General features: G+C 36.8%; 1 protein-coding gene across 2 annotated transcripts in view; it reads left to right on the plus strand.

The window, feature by feature from the left end:
• The window catches only part of SYT14 (synaptotagmin 14), a 282,879-nt gene that overhangs the window by 171,918 nt on the left and 91,073 nt on the right, over nt 1–19,888 (plus strand). For both annotated transcript variants that reach the window (XM_069074779.1, XM_069074778.1), the window contains exon 4: nt 19,200–19,471. In XM_069074779.1, coding sequence (XP_068930880.1) covers nt 19,200–19,471 — 272 coding nt within the window. The remainder of the gene's footprint in view (nt 1–19,199; nt 19,472–19,888) is intronic.

The raw sequence follows: 19,888 nt of genomic DNA on the forward strand, positions 1-19,888 counted from the left end.
TATCTATCTATCTATCTATCTATCTATCTATCTATCTATCTATCTATCTATCATCTATCTATCTACTTATCTGTGTAGATCTATTTCCATATGAGCATATTGTATGTGTGTATGCATAAACATGTGCACATGTGTATATGCATTTGTGAGTCAACTGTGTAGAGATGATAATTTAGCTCTTAGGGCTCAACAAGAATCCTAAACAAAAGAGTGTAGAGGGAAAGTAGCAGAAGGCCCAGGACAGAGCCTTGGGAGATATTAGAAGATGGCATAGTGAAGACGAATCAACAGAAGGAGACTGAGGAGCTATTAGACAGGTAGGAATAGAACCAAGAGAGAGCAGTGTCATAAAATCTGAGAAAGGAGAGAGTATCTAGGAGAAAGTGGTAATTATCGTCAAATGCTGCAGAGAGATCAAGAAGCATGAAGGCATGAAGATAAGAGATAGTTGGGAACTTTGGAGAAAACATTTTTATCTGTGTGATGAAGTTGGAAGCCAGATTGCAAAGGTTTGAGAAGAGGAGAAGAGATAAAATAAAAGCAGTGAGTAATAATATCTTTTCCCTAGGAATCTGGCTTCAGAGAAAGGAAACATAAGATTATAGCTTGAGTATTCTAATAAAGTTTTCTTTTGGGATGGGGGAGATTGGCTTTTATTTGTAGGCATCTGGGGAAGAACTCTTAGGCAGAGATTGAAGACTAGAAGGGATGATTGTGGGAGCAATCTACTAGAGAAGTTGGAAAGAAAGGAGGTTAAATGTATGTGGCATCCGTATCCTATTTGTGTCTATTTTGTTATACTTCTGTAAGGCAAAAGCCTGTGAATAGACTAGCTATTGCCAACCTGAATAAGCTATAGGGAAATTCATTCTCAAGGGAAAGAATATAAGATAATGGAAAGCTTCTGTTCCCAAAGTATTATTTCTTAGAATATTCCAATCACTATTTGTTTACAATGCCCTTCCAACTATACCTTCATCACTCTCCTAACTTTGTATATCCATCTTCCACTTCTACTACCTTCATTTGTCGTTGTTCTTTAATACTCCAAATTTTCCTTTGTATTCTCGATACAGTTGTAATGCTACAAATGAATGAGCCATACTCTCCTTGGTTGAACAACATGGCTGTGAAACATGCCCATTTGTTCATAGCCCAGTTCTCCCCTGTGGCCACAAGTAATAAAAAAGAGCTAAAAAAGACCCACAAAAAACCAAAGTACTGAGTTAATTCTTTGACAGATTCAAATAGAAAAGTTGGCCATAGCAAGAAGAACCACTTCTTCATCAGAGAATGGAGTAAAAGAAGGGAGAAGAGGGGAGATATGAAGTTGTTTCAAGATATAGAAAAAGGGAAAAACCTGATTTGAACGAGTTTCATTACTGAAAAATCTCCATTTCTTTTTAAACTGATTCCAATTTTATTATGGGCAATCTTCCCTTTTCACTTAACAGATGTAACCATATAAAAATGGGCATAGAAAAAAGATGAAAAACAAACACTTTTGCTGTCATCTATCCTTACAACCAAAAAGAACACAATATTTAGCTATCATTTCTTTTGAATCCACTCCAGGTCTTATTGCTGTCTTTCTGCCTTGAAGAGAGGTGACTGCTATTGATTCTTAGTTCCTGAGGCATTCTGTTTAGGTTCTGGCAGGCTTTTCCCTGTCTCAGAGAGAATAAAAATCTGTTTTAAACAGACTATGAAAAAATAATTTTTTCTCTGCGTTGTCTCTTGCAAATGGCTGGGGCTTTCCCCTCACCTCACTTTATTTTATTTTTTTCAACTAGCCAAATGAGGTATTAATTTTGTTGTTGTTGGAGAGTCCTTCAAATTCCATTTTAAAGTACTTTATTTTATCTAGATCAAGAATCACAAACTTTTTCTGTAAAGGTCCAGATGGTAAATATTTCAGGCTTTGTGGGCCAAGAGGCAAAATTGAGGATATTATGTAGATACTTTTTTAACAATAGAAAAAAACAAATTTCCAGCAGCATTTTGTTGATGAAATTCAAAATATAGTAATAATAGAGTAGATTTGTTTTGTTTTGTTAATACAGCTCTACTAATGAGAAGAATGGGCTTCTCTTTGGGGGGATAACATTTCACGTCATAGGGGTTCAAATTTAATGTGCCCTATCATCACAGTTGATTTCAAATGTTCATCTGTTAATGTTGATCTGTTGTTAACGTTGATCTATAATGAAATTTTATGTATTTTATCTTTGAAAATGTCTTTTCCCACAGATAGGTACTGCCAAATACTGATTTCAATCCATGAGCATTTGATTTTAATTGAGCCAAAAAGGTTGATATTCTTAAACAAGTATATTTTCTCTGGACACATTTCCTCAGCTGATGCAGTCAAATACAATTTAATTACCTCACCATCTGTAAACAGCTTTCATTCTTGGCTAACAAATAAGCCACCTGGAAACTTACTTTGGTTTTAGCCTTATTTTCATTTTCATTTGTGTTAAGAAATTCTACTGTGATGAGATAGTCCACTTTAAATTTTCTAATTTTTCTGACCATTGCTTTCCTGTGAATTAGGAATATTCTGTGACATGTGTTTAGCTTATAATGTTGACATATATTGTATTCTTTTAGCACAGCTACCGTACCATTGCATAATAAACATAGTGCCTTGCCATCTAATTTGATAAAATAATCAAGATTTCACCGTTCCTTAAAAGCAAGACCTTAGAAGTCTACTTTTGTCTTCTTCTTTTGACATGATAGGTAATAAAAAATAAAATGTCATGGTACAACAATATGCATGGAACTTGAGTTATAACTATGTCACTGATGTTTGTAGTGTGGCAAACGGTAACATGAAGCAATAAGAGTGTCCCATACAGTCTCTGCTCCATCATAACTACTCAACTCTACATGTTGTAGCAGCCATAGATGATATGCAGATGAGTGAGTGTGACTGTATTCCAATAAAACTGTATTTATGGACACTGAAATTTGAATTCCACATCATGACATATTATTCTTTTAGTTTTTCTCCAGCTATTTGAAAATGTAAAAACCGTTCTTAGCCTGTGGACCATATAAAAATAAGCTATTTATTGTTGGCCAGCCCCTGATCCAGATCAAAGGATCCTTTCTTATTAAAATGTTAAACTGAACTATTCCTTAACACCAAAACTTGCAGGGGCCCATAATCATAGTGTATCCACATTTAACATACAGGTGTCTCTTTTTCCTGGGACTGGCAAAACTTTCAACCTCTCATGGTTAAATTCATATAGATTCACATAAGATCAAGGAAGAGAAAGAAGGGTCAGAAGCCCACCTTAATTCATATAAGCATATTCATTCAGGCAGCAGACATACACAGATAAAAAGTCATTCAGTTCACAGTGGGGTGAAAAATATCCAAAAACTTTTTGTAAACTCAGACTAAACCATGTGATTGGTTTAGTCAGGAAAGAAAGAAGGAAGAATCATACACTCCTTCAATCTCAACTTTTTTTCCTGCAAATTAAGATTTCATTTTGTTTGGGGAAACCTATTCATTAGACACTATATTGACATTAGTGCTAATACTACTTTTTTACCAAAACAGTGAACTTGACAGATCGAGCAACAAACGACTCCCAAATGAAAAGCAGGCAGGTACAGCCAGTTTCATTACTGAAAACCCCAAAAAAGATTTCTAAAAGATTTTTACCTCCTCAGGTGACAACAGGGTTTTAGGAGACAACAACCCAACCTGAAAAGCTTGCCATTCTCAGTCACAACAACAAACTTGTTAGAGAAAGAAAACTCATGTTGTGTCAAGGATCAGATATACCCAAGTCATGATTATTTGTTTACAAGAAGTCTATAGGGAGAATTCTTAAGCTAGACATCCTTAAGTACTCTGAGATGCAAGATAGAATAACTCACATATACTGAAATTTTTTCAATGTATGTATGTTCCTATGTACACATATTCTTAAATATACACACAGATATATGTTGGTGGTATGTATATGAATGTAAACATGTGTACATGAGAGACTAAAGAGAGAAATGAATGTGGAAGTTGATTAGGATATCTCTGATCAATTTATTTCTCCCAATTCAGTTTTATTAAATTATAGAAGATCCAAAACAAGTAATAGATGATGAGGTATAATTATATATGTGCTCCCTGTTCCTCTTTTAAGAATTGTGAAGAAGTTATGCAATCAAAATTTATGGAATTACAGTATAACTAGCTTTAGTTGACTAAGGATTGGTGTTGGTGCACCTTTAAAAAGGACGTCTTCAGAAAGTTAGTAAGAGTTTTTTAAGCACCTACTACACGTGTCAAGCACTATGTCAAGTGCTGGGGCTAAAAGAAAGGCAAATGATAATCCTTGCATTCAGAGAATTCAAAATCTAATGGGGTAGCCAACATGCAAACAAATACACACAAAATAAATAGAAATAATCAAGGGAGAGAAGACACTAGAATTAAGAAGAATCAGGAAAGGTTTCCTGTAAAAGGTGAGAGTTTAACTGATGCTTGAAGAAAGCCAGAGAAGCGAGGAGGCAAAGAAGAGGAGTGAGAGCATTCCAAGCATGGGAAGCAGCGAGAGAAAATGCCCAGAAATGAAAAACGGAGTATCTTGCTCATGGAACAACAAGGAGACCAGTATCACTGCTTCAAAGAGTTGATGGCAGGCTGCTGGAGGTCAGGGGTGTGGTAAAGTATAAGAAGACTGGAAAGGGAGGGATTATGAATAGCTTTGAATGCCAAACAGTATTTTTATTTGATATTGGAGATATTAGGGAGCCACTAGAATTTATTAAGTAGAGGGAAGAGTAACATGATCAGACCTGTTGATTTTAGGAAAATCACTTTAGTGACTGAATGAAAGATGGACTGAAGTGAGGATTTTTTGACAGGCAGATCAACCAGCAGACCAAAGAATTGAAAATAATGCCTAGATTTTGAGTCTGGGAGACTGGTTAGTGATGCCCTCAATAGTAATGGGGAAATTTGGAAGGGCAGAGTGTTTAGGGGAAACAATTATTCAGTTCTGGACCTGTTGGATTTAAGATATCTACCAAACATCCAGTTCCAGATGTTTGGAAGTCAGTTGGAGATGCAAGACCAGAGGTCAGCTAAGAGATTAAGGCTAGATAAGTAGATATGAGAATTGTCAGCATAGATTTGGTGATTAAATCCATGGGAGCTGATGAGATCACTAGTGAAATAGTATAAAAGGAGAAGAGAAGAAGGTCCATGACAGAGAGCCCTGTGGGACATCCACAGTGGCTGGACATGACTGAAATGAGAATCCAGCAAAAGAGACTGGGAAAATGAGCAGTCACATAAATAGGAGAACCAGGAGAGAGTGGTAGGTGTCCCAAAAACCTAGAGAGAAGAGATTATCAAGGAGAAGAAGGTGATCAGCAGTGTCATAGGCTGCAAAGAGGTCAAGAAGAATGAAGATTGAGAAAAAAAAATTGGATTTGGAAATTAGTATATTATTTATAACTTTGGAGAGTAATTTAGGTTGAATGATAAGGTTGGAAACCACACTGTAGTAGTTAAGAAGAGCAAGAGGAGAGGAAGTAGAGGTACATATTATATATAGATGGCCTTCACAGGTAGTTTGGTCACAAAGAGCAGAAGAGATATGGGATGATAGAGGGGATGGAAGGATCAAATTAGGATTTTTTGAGAATGACGAAGACATGGGCATATTTGTAGGTAGTAGGGAAGGAGCCAGTACATGGAGAAATTGAAGATAAATAAGAGAATAGGAATGACAGAGAGTAAAATCTCTTGGGGGAGACAAGATATAATGGGATTACTTGTACAGGTGGTGTTTACCTTGGTGAGGAGTAAGGCCACTTCTTTGTGTGAGATGAGTGAAAGAAGAAAGTCTCTGAGTGATAGAGACATACTCTATAAGGAGTCAATTGAGGCAGGAAATAGTAGTAAGAAGTGTGCACACTGGCAGCAGTGAAAAAAGCCAGCTATAGAGGAGCAATCCAACTCTTAAGGAGGAGATGACAGCAGAGGGGGGAGGGTATTTCTCTCCTCTTCCCATAAGTTACAGCACCTTATAGGTTTGCTTCTTGGTCACCAAAAAATGTCACATCCCAGCAGGGAGTGCCCTCAACAGTCACAGTAGACAAAGAGCCAGGCCTAGCCATTAAGTGCTGAGCTATGGAGAGGAATAGACTCAGAGAACCCTGCTGAATGATTCACCTACCAGAGCCACCCTACTCAAGAGTAGCATCAGGACACTACAAAAAGGGAAAAAAACATTGGGATCTTATCTATCTTAGAGATGTGAGTTGCCTTGGCCACATCTTCCCTAAGTGTGTGCCCCTTTTTAATTTACTCTTAGTATATAGGAAAGTATGCCATTGGTTTATGGGGGGAGTGTTTGCTAGTGACTGTTCTTATGATACCATCTTAATAAATGCTTTTGCTTTAAACTCATTTTGTTCTCTGTTAAATATAAAATATACCTGTGGGAGCTTGTAAGCTATATAGTTTTATAAATGAGGACCCACAAAAACCTTTGATCTGGGGATAATTGATCTATAAGGATTCAACCCATGAGTATAAGTTTGGGGTGGAAAGGTAATCCAGAGGGAGAACTACAACCATATATAACTACACATATATATATATATATATATGGCTATGTACATATATAAATAATGATGTTGCACCTCTCTTGATAGTTATATAGATATGTATGTGTATATCTATTTATATGTATACATATATGTGCATACATACATATCACAGTCCTAATTTCTTCCACTTAGAAATCTCTTTCTCTAAGAGGACTTATAACTCACAAACATCACAGCTCAGCTCAAAAACTATCGCAGATTGGGTTTGAGGAGGGGCAGGTTAACTCTGAATAACTATTAGGCCTGGAACTTTGCTGTCATGAATCATGGAAAGGTAAGCACTAATGCAAGGTGCCAAAGAGCAGTTGGAGCTGAGATGTTGCCAAATGTAAGCCAAAATATTTCACTATTATTCAAACTTTAGAGTGGTAGAGGAGGGAATCTGGGTTGGATTTTCCAAGAGGATCAGAGCTGATCACTTTCTAATTGCAAGGCTAAGGTCAAGCATCCATAGAAGCACATTTAATCAAGTTAGAAAGGAATCTGCAGAAGTGTAGCAGCAAACAACATCATTGTTTGATCATCAGTTGGTTAAAGGCATCTATTTAAAACCTACTTACCCATTCAGAGATACTGTCCTCAGCTGGCATTGATGATATTGAGTTATAGAGATGAATTCATCTTAAAAGTTATACTTCTGTTAGTCCTTATTTTCCAATAAAAATATGAAGAAATATTTGGATATATTCCTCCTTTTGGTATATAATTCATTCTTTTGTTATTTGCATGAATGATTTATTATTTAGTCTAAAGAGATTTGCAAAATATTAGGTACTTCTTAATATTGAAAAGGTAGAGCATATTGGCTAAGATTACCTAGTATAACTCCAAAAGCTATTATTGGTATTAAATAATAATAAGAGTTTTATGTTATGTTGATTTTGTTCTGATTATGGAGAAGCCCATGACTCAGCTATGTACTACTGTGTGTACATTATTTTTAATGTCTGCATTTAAATGTGGTTTGTTATTAATATTTTTCTCTTAGAGGTAAGCTTTCAAAAAGGATATCATTCAAAAGCTCTGTGGAAATTTCTACTGTTCTGACATTTGTGAATCACTCTAGCTGGTGATGGAGATGATTGGCCATAAGAGCCCCTTTTCTATAATAGAGCCCCTGTGACGTTTTCCCATGGGGACATATAATGGAGTTTGTCAAAGTGAAAAAGTCAGAGAGCTATTTTATTTACTCAGTTAAGCCAAAATGATGCTGACAGTTGTCTGGACACTTAGATACTTCTAAATTGTACAGAGATTACTAGTGAAAATCATTTTGTATCTCCGAGTCTTTTTGTGTAAAAGTACAAAGTGGAATATAGCCACAGAACTATTATTGTCTTTCATTTTATACTGCTTGTGAGCATTTCACTATCCTGAGGATGTTGTTCACAATGTCTCCCAAATGCCACTTTTTCACAAGAGAAACCTACTTACTTCTTTGACTATTGTAATACAGAGAAGTGTTCTCATCTGTGAAGTTCCAAGTAGTACTTAAGGATTGGGAGACTAAGGACATATTCATAACTGAATGTCAAAAAGGGACCATTTAGTACGTACAAGGGATGTTTATAAGAAGGGCATTCAGAAAATGTTAATAATTTTGATGTTCATATAGTACTTTGAGATTTGCATAGCACTTTGCATTTATTATTTTATTTCATCCTTATAATAACACAATGAGAAGTATGTTTGTTATTTTCCCAGGATGAGGGAAGTTAAATGACTTGCTCATGAAGTACACAACTAGGAAGTATCGGAGGCTGAATTTGAAAGTATTTCTCTCTACAAAGGATACAGAAAGGTCAACATGATAGGGCAAATGTTATGAATTAAGGTATAGACAAGGAAAAGGATTTATACTTTATTCATGTACTGGACCAGATGACTCTTGAGTTCCCTTCCAACTCTGTGATTAAGGAGTTTTCACCCCATAACTTGGAAGTGAGTCTGTCATGTGCATTTTCTCTTCTTCTCAGATATTAGATTTTTATACATTTTCATGGGATAACCATAAATCTAACATATGTGACATTTGTGCATATATGCACATACATGTATATGTGCACATATATAAACACACAACTGGAAACCTTACACACAAGGAGTGTAAGTTATTGATTTTTTATGTCTGATAGAGTCTTCTGTTGTTCTTATTGGATAGCTATGTGTTTTTTAAAAATCTTTACAGAATTACTGTAGAAGAGAAATAAATCCAGGCACTGAGCAACTAGGTGTCATAGAGCACTGGACTGGGTACCAAGAAGACTGATCTTCTTGAATTCAAATCTGGTGTCAGACACAACTAGCTGTGTGATCCTAGGCAGGACACTTAAGCCTATTTGCCTCAGTTTCCTCTTCCGTAAAATGAGCAGGAGAAGGAAATGACAAATCACTCCAGTATCTTTGTCAAGAAGACCCCAAATGGAGTCACAAAGAGTCAGTCATGACTGAAACAATGGAACAACTGGTTTGCAAATTTTTCAATATATTATTGAGTGTTAAAATGGTTATGCCATGCAAGGACTGACTGGTAGTCATTAATGTTATCCATTAGAATATAAACTCCTTAAGGACAAGGACTGACTTGCTTACTTGTATTTGTATCTCCAGTACTTAACATAGTGTCTGGTATATAGGAAGCACTTAATACTCTTTTTATCTGCCTACCTATCTATCATCTCCTATAGTAAGCACAACTTCATTAGAGGAGTATTTCTACTCTAATTAGAAACTAAAATTTCTAATTTTAGTCAATGTACAATGAAAACAAAAGGGGTAGAACTAGAGAATATGTGAAGAAGAGTAACAAAAAGGCTATAAAGGGTGGAAATTTACATTTATGAGGAAAGTTATAAGGAATTGAGGCTATTAAACTTAAAAGAATAAAAGGTTAATGGGTGACTTAGTTATCTTCTTCAGTCATATTAGAAGAAGCTGTCCAGTGCTCTGTGTCTATAAAACTAAATAAGAGAAACAGACTTTAAAAGGGAGAGATTTCAATTAAATATTAGAAAATATTCCCTGCCTCTTAGCAGATGTAATGTTAACGAAATAGTCACAAGCTATGTGAATGACATCATATAATGAATTAATGAATTTACTTTCTTTTAAATAGAATTGGGGATCTGTGAGCAAAACATGTAGTTATGTTAATATATGCAAATAACACTTTTCTTTTGAGCCAAAAGCTCAAAAAATTTGTTTCATCAAAGTTCCGTAGCACTCATGTAAGTTTTCCTCTCTCATAGGAAGGCATAACTTGGAGAAACTCATTGCATCATTGAATCAAACCTTATCATATGTATTATGTGCACAGACATTACTGTAACATTTGAAACACATTCAGCCATAATACAAGGCATTATTGTAGATACCATGGGAGAAAGAAGTCAATGTCTTTATCTTCATAGTGCTTACAGTGTAGTAGATGTGAGATGCGCACATTGTGAAAGTGCAGTAAGAGACATTGATAAGAACTTCATAGAATGTTCCTTTAGAGAATTGAAAATATCATGCTCTGTTGGAAGAAATGTGTTTTAAGATCTTCCATGATTAGACATCAACCTATCTTTATAAATTTCTCTTCCTTTGCTCTCCTTCATGAGCCTTACTTGGATCACTCAAATTTGAATCTTACAGTCACACTCCAATGTTTTTCCATATTTATACTTTTGTTCATATTCTTCCTAGAAAGCCTCATATTACCAATTCCTCCCTTTGCCAGGTCAAATGACGTGCAATCTTCAAAAGACAGGTGGTAATAATCTTTCTCTATTTTTAACTTACCCAGCCCTTCATGCCTCTCTTACTGCACTTTCACAATGTGCGCATCTCACATCTACTACACTTACTGGGAAAATAAACAGTTCAGTATAGATTGTAGGTGTGTGGCATATTTTCTCCCATACCCCTTTCTACTTTTCCAGTGGATCTCTATGCCTTAGTGCCTCTTATTTCCGAATTACATGTAAGATGGTATTAATAATAGTATATATATATATGTATGTATATGTACACACATATATATACATATATATATTTGAATATTTGATTTTAAAACTTTGAATTCCAGATTCATTCCCTTCCTTCCTTGTCACCCACCCTTACTGGGAAGATAAGCAGTTCAGGATAGGTTGTACATGTGTGGCTAATGCAAAACAATAACATAGTAGATATATTGTAAAAGACTGACTATATTTCCCTCCCTCCTGTCCCACCTCCCACTTGTTCTATTCTCTACTTTGGTCTCGTCCCTTTTCAAAAGTGGGTGCTTCCAACTTCCCTTCCCCCCCCCAGCCTGCCCTCCCTTCCATCATCCCCCCTCTCATCCCCTTCCCCCCCAACTCTCCTGGAGGGTGAGATGCCCTATTTAGTGTGTATTTAACTCCCTCCTCAACCAAATTCAATGGGAATAAGGTTGACCCATTCCGTTTTACCTTCCTATTCTTCCCCTCCATTGTAACCATTTTCCCTTGCCTCTTCTGTATGAGATAGTTTACCCCAATCTGTCTCTCCCCATCTCCTCTCATTATATTCCACTCTCACCTCTTAATTTCACCTTTTAAGTATCATCCCTTCCTGTTAAATTGGTACTGTGCCCTCTATCTATGTATACCTGTAAACATATATACACACTTGACATATGTATTCATATGCCCATATATAGACACACATACACACATATATATATACATATATATATATATATATATTTCTAATCCCTTCAACTACTGAGAAAAGTTTCATAAGTTACAATTATTGTTTTTCCATATAGGAATGTTAATAGTTCAACATCGATAAGTTCCTTATGATTTCTTTTCCCTGTATACCTTCTCATGCTTCTCTTGCTTCTTGTATCTGAATGTCAAATTTTCCATTCAACTCTGGTTTTTTCATCAAGAATGCTTGAAAGTCCTCTATTCCACTAAATGACCATATTTTCCCCTGAAACTTGATACTCAGTTTTGCTGGGTAGGTGACTCTTGGTTTTAATCCTAGCTCCTTTGACCTCCAGAATATCATATTCCAAACCCTTCGATCCCTCAGTGTAGAAGCTGCCAGATCCTGGGTTATCCTGATTGTGTTTCCACAATATTCAAATTGTTTCTTCCTGGCTGCTTGTAATATTCTCATCTTGATCTGGGAATTCCAGAACCTGGCTATAATATTCCTAGGAGTTTTCTTTTGGGGATCTTTTTCAGGAGGTGATCTGTGGATTCTTTCAACCTCTATTTTGCCCTCTGGTTCTAAAACATCAGGGCAGTTTTCTTTGAGAACTTCCTGTAGGATGATTTCTAGGTTCTTACTTTGATCATGGCTTTCAGGTAGTCCAATTATTTTTAAATTATCTCTCCTGGCTCTATTTTCCACATCAGTGGTTTTTCCCATGAGATTTTCACATTGTCTTCTATTCTTTCATTTGTTTAGATCTATTTTACAGCATCTTGATTTCTCATAAAGTCATTAGCTTCCATTTGCTCCAATTAATTCTGAAGCAATGATTCTCCTCATTGAGCTTTTGAGATTCTTTTTCCATATGGCAAATTCAGCTTTTTAAGGCATTCTTCTCCTCATTACCTTTTTGGGCCTCCTTTGCCATTTGAGTCAGTCTGTTTTTTAAGGTATTGTTTTCCTCAGTCAGGCTGTTGACTCTCATTTCATAATTTTCTTGCATTGTTCTCATTTCTCTTCCCAATTTTTCCTCCACTTCTCTTATCTGCTTCTTAAGGTCCTCTATGGCCTGTAACCAGCTTGTATTTTCCTTTGAAGCTTTTGGTACAGGAGTTCTGACTTCACTGTTTTGCTCCTGTTCCATGCTTTGCTCCTTTTTGTCCCCCAAATAGGAGTGTATTGTTGGAATCTTGTGTCTGCTTTGTTTCCTTTGCCTGCTCATTTTGCCACTCAATTACTTGACTTTTGGGCTTTTTGCCACAGTAGGACTCTGCCACCAGACAGGGGAGCTTTCGTCCCAGACGCTGGGGTTTTCTCAGCTGCCAGAGGTATTAGATGGGTGCCTTCTCTGAGGTCTCCACACTCTCTGGCAAGCTGGACACACACCCCAGGACCTCCACCCTAGACTGCAATCCAGATCCAAGAAGGTTAAAGCAAGAGCAATTACCCCTCAGACTGGTTGCTTGGTCCCCCTACACTCTGCAGGCCAGGAACGGAAGCTGCCACGTGGCGCTGGCTGGCTGTGCCAGGCGTCTCAGCGGCTTCTCGCCCAGGGGCAAAAGCCACGCACTCCCTCTTACTGGTCCCAAAGTCCAGACTGCACTGACCTCTCACTTTGTACTTCTCATCTATGTGTTGATAAATCTGGAAATGGCCACAGCTGCTGCTGATCTGGAGTCCCTCTGGCTGGGGGCTGGTCAGGCCTGCCCTGGGGCTAAAGCCTAGGCATGGGGCTGGGCTCAGCTCCCAGAGCGCTGTGCTGGCCAATTCCTGCCGGCCTGCCAGGCTGTCCTCAGTGGGAGGATAGCTTCTCTGTGTCATTTTGTGGGTTCTGCAGCTCCAAAGTTTGTTTAGAGTCTCCTTTTTACATGGATTGGGGAAGGTGGAAGCCAGAGCCGCAGGGAGGTTCTGCTTCTACTCCGCAGTCTTGGCTCTGCCCCCCAACACTTAGGTATTCTTAAGTAGTATGATGTCTTTAGTGTAATATTTCCACACCTTTTTCATAAGCATTTTTATATGTGTGTTAAGGAAGAGGAAATTATATAGAATAAGTTTTCACTTAAGTGTAGAAATAGTAATTTCAAAACACTCATTTTAGGGGTAGGTATGCCTGTTACAAATTTCATTCCACACAACCAAGCTTTAGTAGAGACTTTGTAGAATGAAAAAGAAGAGGAGAACGATAACACTGTAACTGTCTTTCATTGTAGAACCAAGGGGCTTAGTTTTGTTTTCACATAGTTGAGAGAGGGAATGAATAGAACTAGATAATCAGGAATTGCACTTAAAGTCCACCTAGGGTTTTTCATTTTTCATTTTAGTTTCCAGAATAAGAATAAAGAACAAGGACCAGCAGCTTTTAAACAATAGAGTGATAGTTCAGTGCAAGACACTGAGCTACTATGAAGCTAAAGTATTGAAATAGTACAGTTTGATAGATTCAAATCTATATGAATAACTAGACCCAAAGAAGAGTAATTAGTGGAATTAATAGGATGGAGGTTCCTAGTGTAGTGATCCAGGAATTTGTTTTTGTCATATTCTGTTCCACAGTGATGACAGCATAAATAGTATGCATGTAAAATTTGTAGTTGACATGAAATTGAGAGCAAAACTAACAAAATGAATAATAGAATTAGGAACTACATATTTTGATACCTATAGCACAAGGGTAGAATCGAACAGTATGAAACTTAATAAAGATATGGGTCAAGTTCTACACTTGGTTTTAAAAAAACTTAATTGCACAAGTATAAAATTTGGAAAAACAGGCCTAGACATGGTTCCTATTAAAAAGGATCTGGATAATTGAGTGTATTCAAAGCATATGAGCCAGTAGTGTGACATGGCAGCCACAAAAATGAATGTGATCATAGATTTAATTAGTAGAGACACAGTGTCCCAAACAAATGAAGTGATGATCCCACTATACTCTATTCTATCCAAACTGCATCTTGAGGTCTGTGTTTATATAGGAGGCATCACATTTTAGAAAGGGCATCAATAAAATGAAGCAAGTCAGAAAGAAAATTACATGGTATTGGGGCTTTAGCAAACAAAGTAACTGAATGAGGTAGGTGATTTCACAAGAAAAGACAATAAGATTGCTATTTTTAAAGCATACTAATGGGGGTCATTGGGAATAGGTTAAGAAGCTTAGCAAAGTGGAAAGTTGTGAGGCAGCTTTTGAAGACTTGTTTTCAAGAGAAGTTAGAGGAGGAAGAGAGAAAGAAGAGGAGAAAATGTGAAGTGATTTAGTAACTGCATTAAGATTCCACTCCATATATATCAGCTGTGCTTAGAAGCTTTTTGCATTGGACTTTTGGTATGTAACTATTAACTGTAAAAAATCAGTTGAACAAGCTAGCATCATCTCAGAAGAAAAAAAGAAAGAACACCTGAGTGATACATTATTTAGAACCAACTCTTTAATTTCCAGTAAAGCTAACAGGTATGGCCAGTGAGCAGCTAGCCAAGGGAATTCTACACAAGAGTTATCTTACAAGTATGATGGAGGACTGGTAATCAGATTTCCAGATGTGGATCTGTTTGTAGTCACCTTTACAGAATTCTCAAAATTTATTTGAATATGGCATATTGTTTCTGTTATGGGCCATACAACCATTATCTATACTCAAAGCCTAGGCTAGTCTCCATCATAGAAGAGAAGGTAAAAGAGCTTAGGAGTACCCCTCTGTTTTCCAGGTTATCACAGAGAATAAAGTATTCCTTTAAAAATAGAATGAAGAAATGTAGAAAATCATTAATAATGAGAGAAATGCAAATTAAAATTTCTCTGAGATTCCACTTCTCACTTATCAGATTGGTGAAGAAAATGATACTATGAGCCTACGATATGACATAAAAGGCAAACAAACAAAAATAACCTAGCACTGCTTTAAGTTGCCCTGCTAGAGAACAAGTGAAGTGATAATCTCACTGTGGTCAGGGAGGCATCCTAATATACTCTAGGTGGAGCTGTGAATTATTCCAGCCATTCTGGAAAATAATTTGAAACCATACCCAGAATCACTACACTTTGTGGGGCAGCTAGGTGGTGCAGTGGATAGAGAGTCTGACCTGGAGTCAGTATGACCTGAGTACAATCCAGCCTCAGATTCTTCCTAGCTGTGTGACTGTAGGCACATCACATAACCTCTGTCTTGATTTCTTTATCTGTAAAAGGAGAATAGTAATAGTACCTACCTCCCAGAGTTATTTTGGAGATCAAATGATATAATAATTACGTAGTGCTTAGCATAGTGCCTGGTACATAGTAAGCACTATATAAATGATAGCTATTATATCATTATTATTAATAACATTCTTATTTACAAACTCTTTGGCTAGGTGATACCACTACTGGGCATATGCTATAGGAATATCAAAGAGACAGGGAAAAGACACACATATGCAAAAATATTCATAGCAGCAGTTTTTGTTGGAATAAAGAACTGGAAACAAAGTAGGAACTTCACAATTAGTGAATCACTGAACAAATTGTAGTATATGGATGTTAATGGAATTAGTATAGTCATATAACAAATGACAAGAGAAATGGATTCAGAGAAACCTTGTATCCACTTAATACATAATAATGTGAGCAGAGCCTGGAGAAATATTGACATGATGATCATAATACTCAAACAGATTTGTGATCTCGCTGATTTGGAAGTTTCTTCCAATTATGCCGACCTCAGTCCATATCTGCTTATTCTGTGGAATACATGCAATAAGTTCACACCAGATAGTCTACTCCCTGTGCTGAAGTTCTTCAACACTTACTCCTAATTCTTCATTTGTAGCAGGGGAACACTTCTGACTATCTATCTACCTGTCGTCCCTCATCTTGCTCAGTGACCAGCCCAATTTTTTTCCCCTATCATACAGTCCTTCAGTCATCTCTTATACCTCTTCTTCATAATTTCTTCCTGGTTCTATGCTGTAACCTGCCTATAACCACCACATGCCTAGTAATTGACCTCTGTGTGATATTTTTTAGTTGTTTAAAGACATTTGTGTTCCATGTTTCTCTATCATATAGCATTAAGAGTTGCCAACAGATTGGATATGTAATTAGAATATTAGTATGAAAAAGAAGGGCCTTTGCTATTATGAGAAGTTTAGGATCATTAAGAGAGCTTTGCAGTTTCCCAAAGGCAATCCAGCCCACTCTCTTTTACCTTTTCAACTCTAGGACTAACTCATTGTCCATCTGTGTTACCTGACCCAGATATGCATACTGCTAGACAAGCTCTGTGAGGTGTTCTGTCAAATGCACATTACGAGCGGTACAATATACATTTTTCATCTCCTTTAATCTACTTCTTTGTGTGGTTGGACAAGCCACACTCCTTTGAGTGGTTACAGATCTCTTCCAAGAGACTCTCCTGATGTTCTGGAATATAATGAAATCAGCAGCATGTCATCCACAACCAAGAGCACCTGAGGACTTCACATTCCACAGAGATCCTCACTTGGACTTGAACTTTGTGCTGCATCTTCTCCATCACCGTGCTGATTATATTTGGTGAACATATATCACCCTGTTTCAAGGCTTACCTCATGTTTATTATCCAAAAGTTATTTTGCATGGTTAATTCAATTGGTTATATCTTCCAAAGAATCTTAAGTGATTCTGATATATGATAATAAAAAATATTCCTGTACAAAAAAAGCCAAAAAGTAGCATTGGTTCTTGCAAATCAAATGCTTCTTCATAATCAACAAGTAATAAGCACAATCAAGTCTTATATTTTCTAAATCTTCCGTTAATTGTGAAATAATAAAGATGTGGTCCAATGTTGAATATCACTTACAAAACACCTTCTTTCTTGCTCATACCCTCATCAAGGATATCCTCAGTTCACAATCATAATCATAAAGATTTTAGATAGATAATGGAGCTAGCATCAGTAGTTATTTATGCTCTTTTATTTGCCATTTTTCCAGTATTACTAAGGCCCAAGATTTTTTCCACACTTGGTATCTTCCCCTCCGTCAGATACTTTGTATTCGTTCCTCTACATTTCAAACGTGTTACCTCCTTCATGGATCTCCTCTACAATACACCTTTCCTGTCTGTTCTCTTTAGTCTAATTTCTAATTCCTCTATAACCAAATTCCATATTGTGATGTTAGGCTCCACATATACTATTTCCACTTTCTTTGATGGAGATAACAGCTTATCATAATAATTCTGTAAATCTTTTCCATTTTTTCTCTGTCTATACTCCTCCTTCAGTCTCCATTCCTATGTGTCCTTGGTGTCCTTGGGATGGCTTTGCTTAATTTGATACCTTGCCAATTTTTTTTTAAATTGGTTTTACCCTCCACATCTTCTGCTGTATGAGATGACACTACTCATAATCATTTGTCATCCTTACTTGTTAAATTTACACAACCAGGTTTTTGTAATATCCCACTTCTGACTCTGGCAATCTGTCTCTCCATTCTACATTTAAGTCAGATGCTTGCTAAGGATCTTCATCAAAGTGCTGAAGTGATTTGTCCTTGGCCTTCTGCTGTATAACATTTTAATCAATGATGTGGATAAATGCATAGATGTCATGCTTACCTTTTCCCCCCGAACCCAACCCTCTTCCCAACTGTCCCACTACTGTCAAAGGTATCACCATTGTCCCAGTTACCCAGGTTCACACTCGCACTTAAACCACATATCCAGTCTGATGCAAGCTTTTCTTGTTTCTACTTTTACACTATCTCTCACAGCTGTCCCCCTGGTATAGGCCATCATCACCTCACATCTGGACTATTACAATAGTTTCCTAAAATCCCTTTTCCTCAAATCTCCCTCTTACTCCCAATCCATCTTCCACTTAGTGGCTAAAGGGATTTTCTTTTAAAGGTATAGGTCTCTTCATAGCCCAGTTAACTCTGGTGGCTCCCTATTAGCTTCAGAATCCAAGTATAAAATCCTTTGTTTAGCATTTAAAGCCCTCATCTCCTGGCCCCTTTCTTCCTTTGCAGTCTTTTTTATACTTTACTCTCCAGAATGTATTCTACAATCCAGCACGAGTGTTCTTCTTGCTGTTCTTCTCATATGACAGGCCATCGCCTGGTTCTCTCCCTTCTCATTGGCAGTCCCATTTCACCTCCATCTTGTGGCTTCCCTAAGACTTTCCTTCATGACTCAGTTCAAGGAAATCTCACCTTTAGCAGGAAGTTTTTACCAGTTCACCCACAGATAATGCCTTCACTCTCAGATTACCTTTTATTTATATCTCTTGTATGTTCCTCATTATTTGTGTGTTGTCTCCCCACCATTTAGAATGTGAGTTCCTCAAAGACAGGAACTGTATTTCTTTATATTTCTAGATCTTAGCACAGTGCCTGGCACATAACAAGTGATTAATAAGTGTTTATTGAATGATTATTTATCAGCTCTGCAGAAAACACAAAGGTGAAAACTGTAGCCCATGTGCAGAGTCAGGATGCTGCTCGTTTCCATGAGTTTGCATGTACACAACAGATTATAAATGTGAAGTACATTTGGGTTGGAATAGGAGTTTTTAGCCTTAAAGGAGAAAAAGAGCAGTTCTACTAGTAATACTGAGTCTCCTCGGGTCTCTATATTGGTTCAACATTGCTTTTGTCCTTAATTATGTCTTTTGTTTTTTTCAGTGGAACAAAAACTATTTTGTCATTTCCCCAGATTCTGTTTTACAGGCTTAGAGGGTTAGAAGGAAATGACTTTATTTCTCTTCAGAATTAACAGAGGAGAAATTATATCTATAAATATTGTAGTCCAAAATGATATGAAATTTTTCAATGAAATCTTTTGATCATCTAATTCTACCACCTATTATATAAAAAATTAAAGCTCTAATTAAAGTATAACAAGAATTCTCACTCATTCACAGCAAACTGCATTCAAAGAATGAGAAGAACACCTCCACTGGATGAATTGCAGCCACCACCATATCAGGATGACAGTGGCTCTCCACATCTCTCATGTACACCTTCAGAAATTGGTGACAGTAAATGTGAATTTTCTCACTGTAGCAACAGCCCAAGATGTTCATACAATAAATGCCCAAGCGAAGGAAGTACAGGACATGAAATAGAAAGTTTTCATAATAAAGGCTATGAAGAGGATGTGCCCAGTGACAGTACTGCTGTTCTTAGCCCAGAAGTAAGTAAAAGGGTCCATGTTTCCATATGTCTTTTGGGTGACAGAACAGTGCTGCGGGTATATTTGACCTTGTCTGTGGTAGTATGTTGTCCCAATTTACATCCTTAATCTAGTCTTTATACTCTTGACCAAAGCCACTTAACTTCGTATCAGGGAATCTTATCCTTCTAGTATTTTGGAAAAGAAAAGAGAGTAGTTGGGGGAAAAAAGACAAGACTTTATAAATAGGCTTTCCAACATTATGTTTTCAACTTTAAGATAGGAATGTCAGTTCCTTTATATAATGAATTTTGGTAATGTTTATATATTGATGTCATCTAGATAATTAATTTTTTTCTTTTGGGTTAATTACATTTGTGACTTAGGGCAAACAGCAATTTAATATGCTTAAAACAAAAGTTATATGTTTTACATCAA

This window comes from Petaurus breviceps, unplaced genomic scaffold (genome assembly GCF_028583685.1).
Source record: "Petaurus breviceps papuanus isolate PSGF00001 unplaced genomic scaffold, PetGlider_PUasm1.0 90895, whole genome shotgun sequence".
NCBI lineage: Eukaryota > Metazoa > Chordata > Mammalia > Diprotodontia > Petauridae > Petaurus > Petaurus breviceps.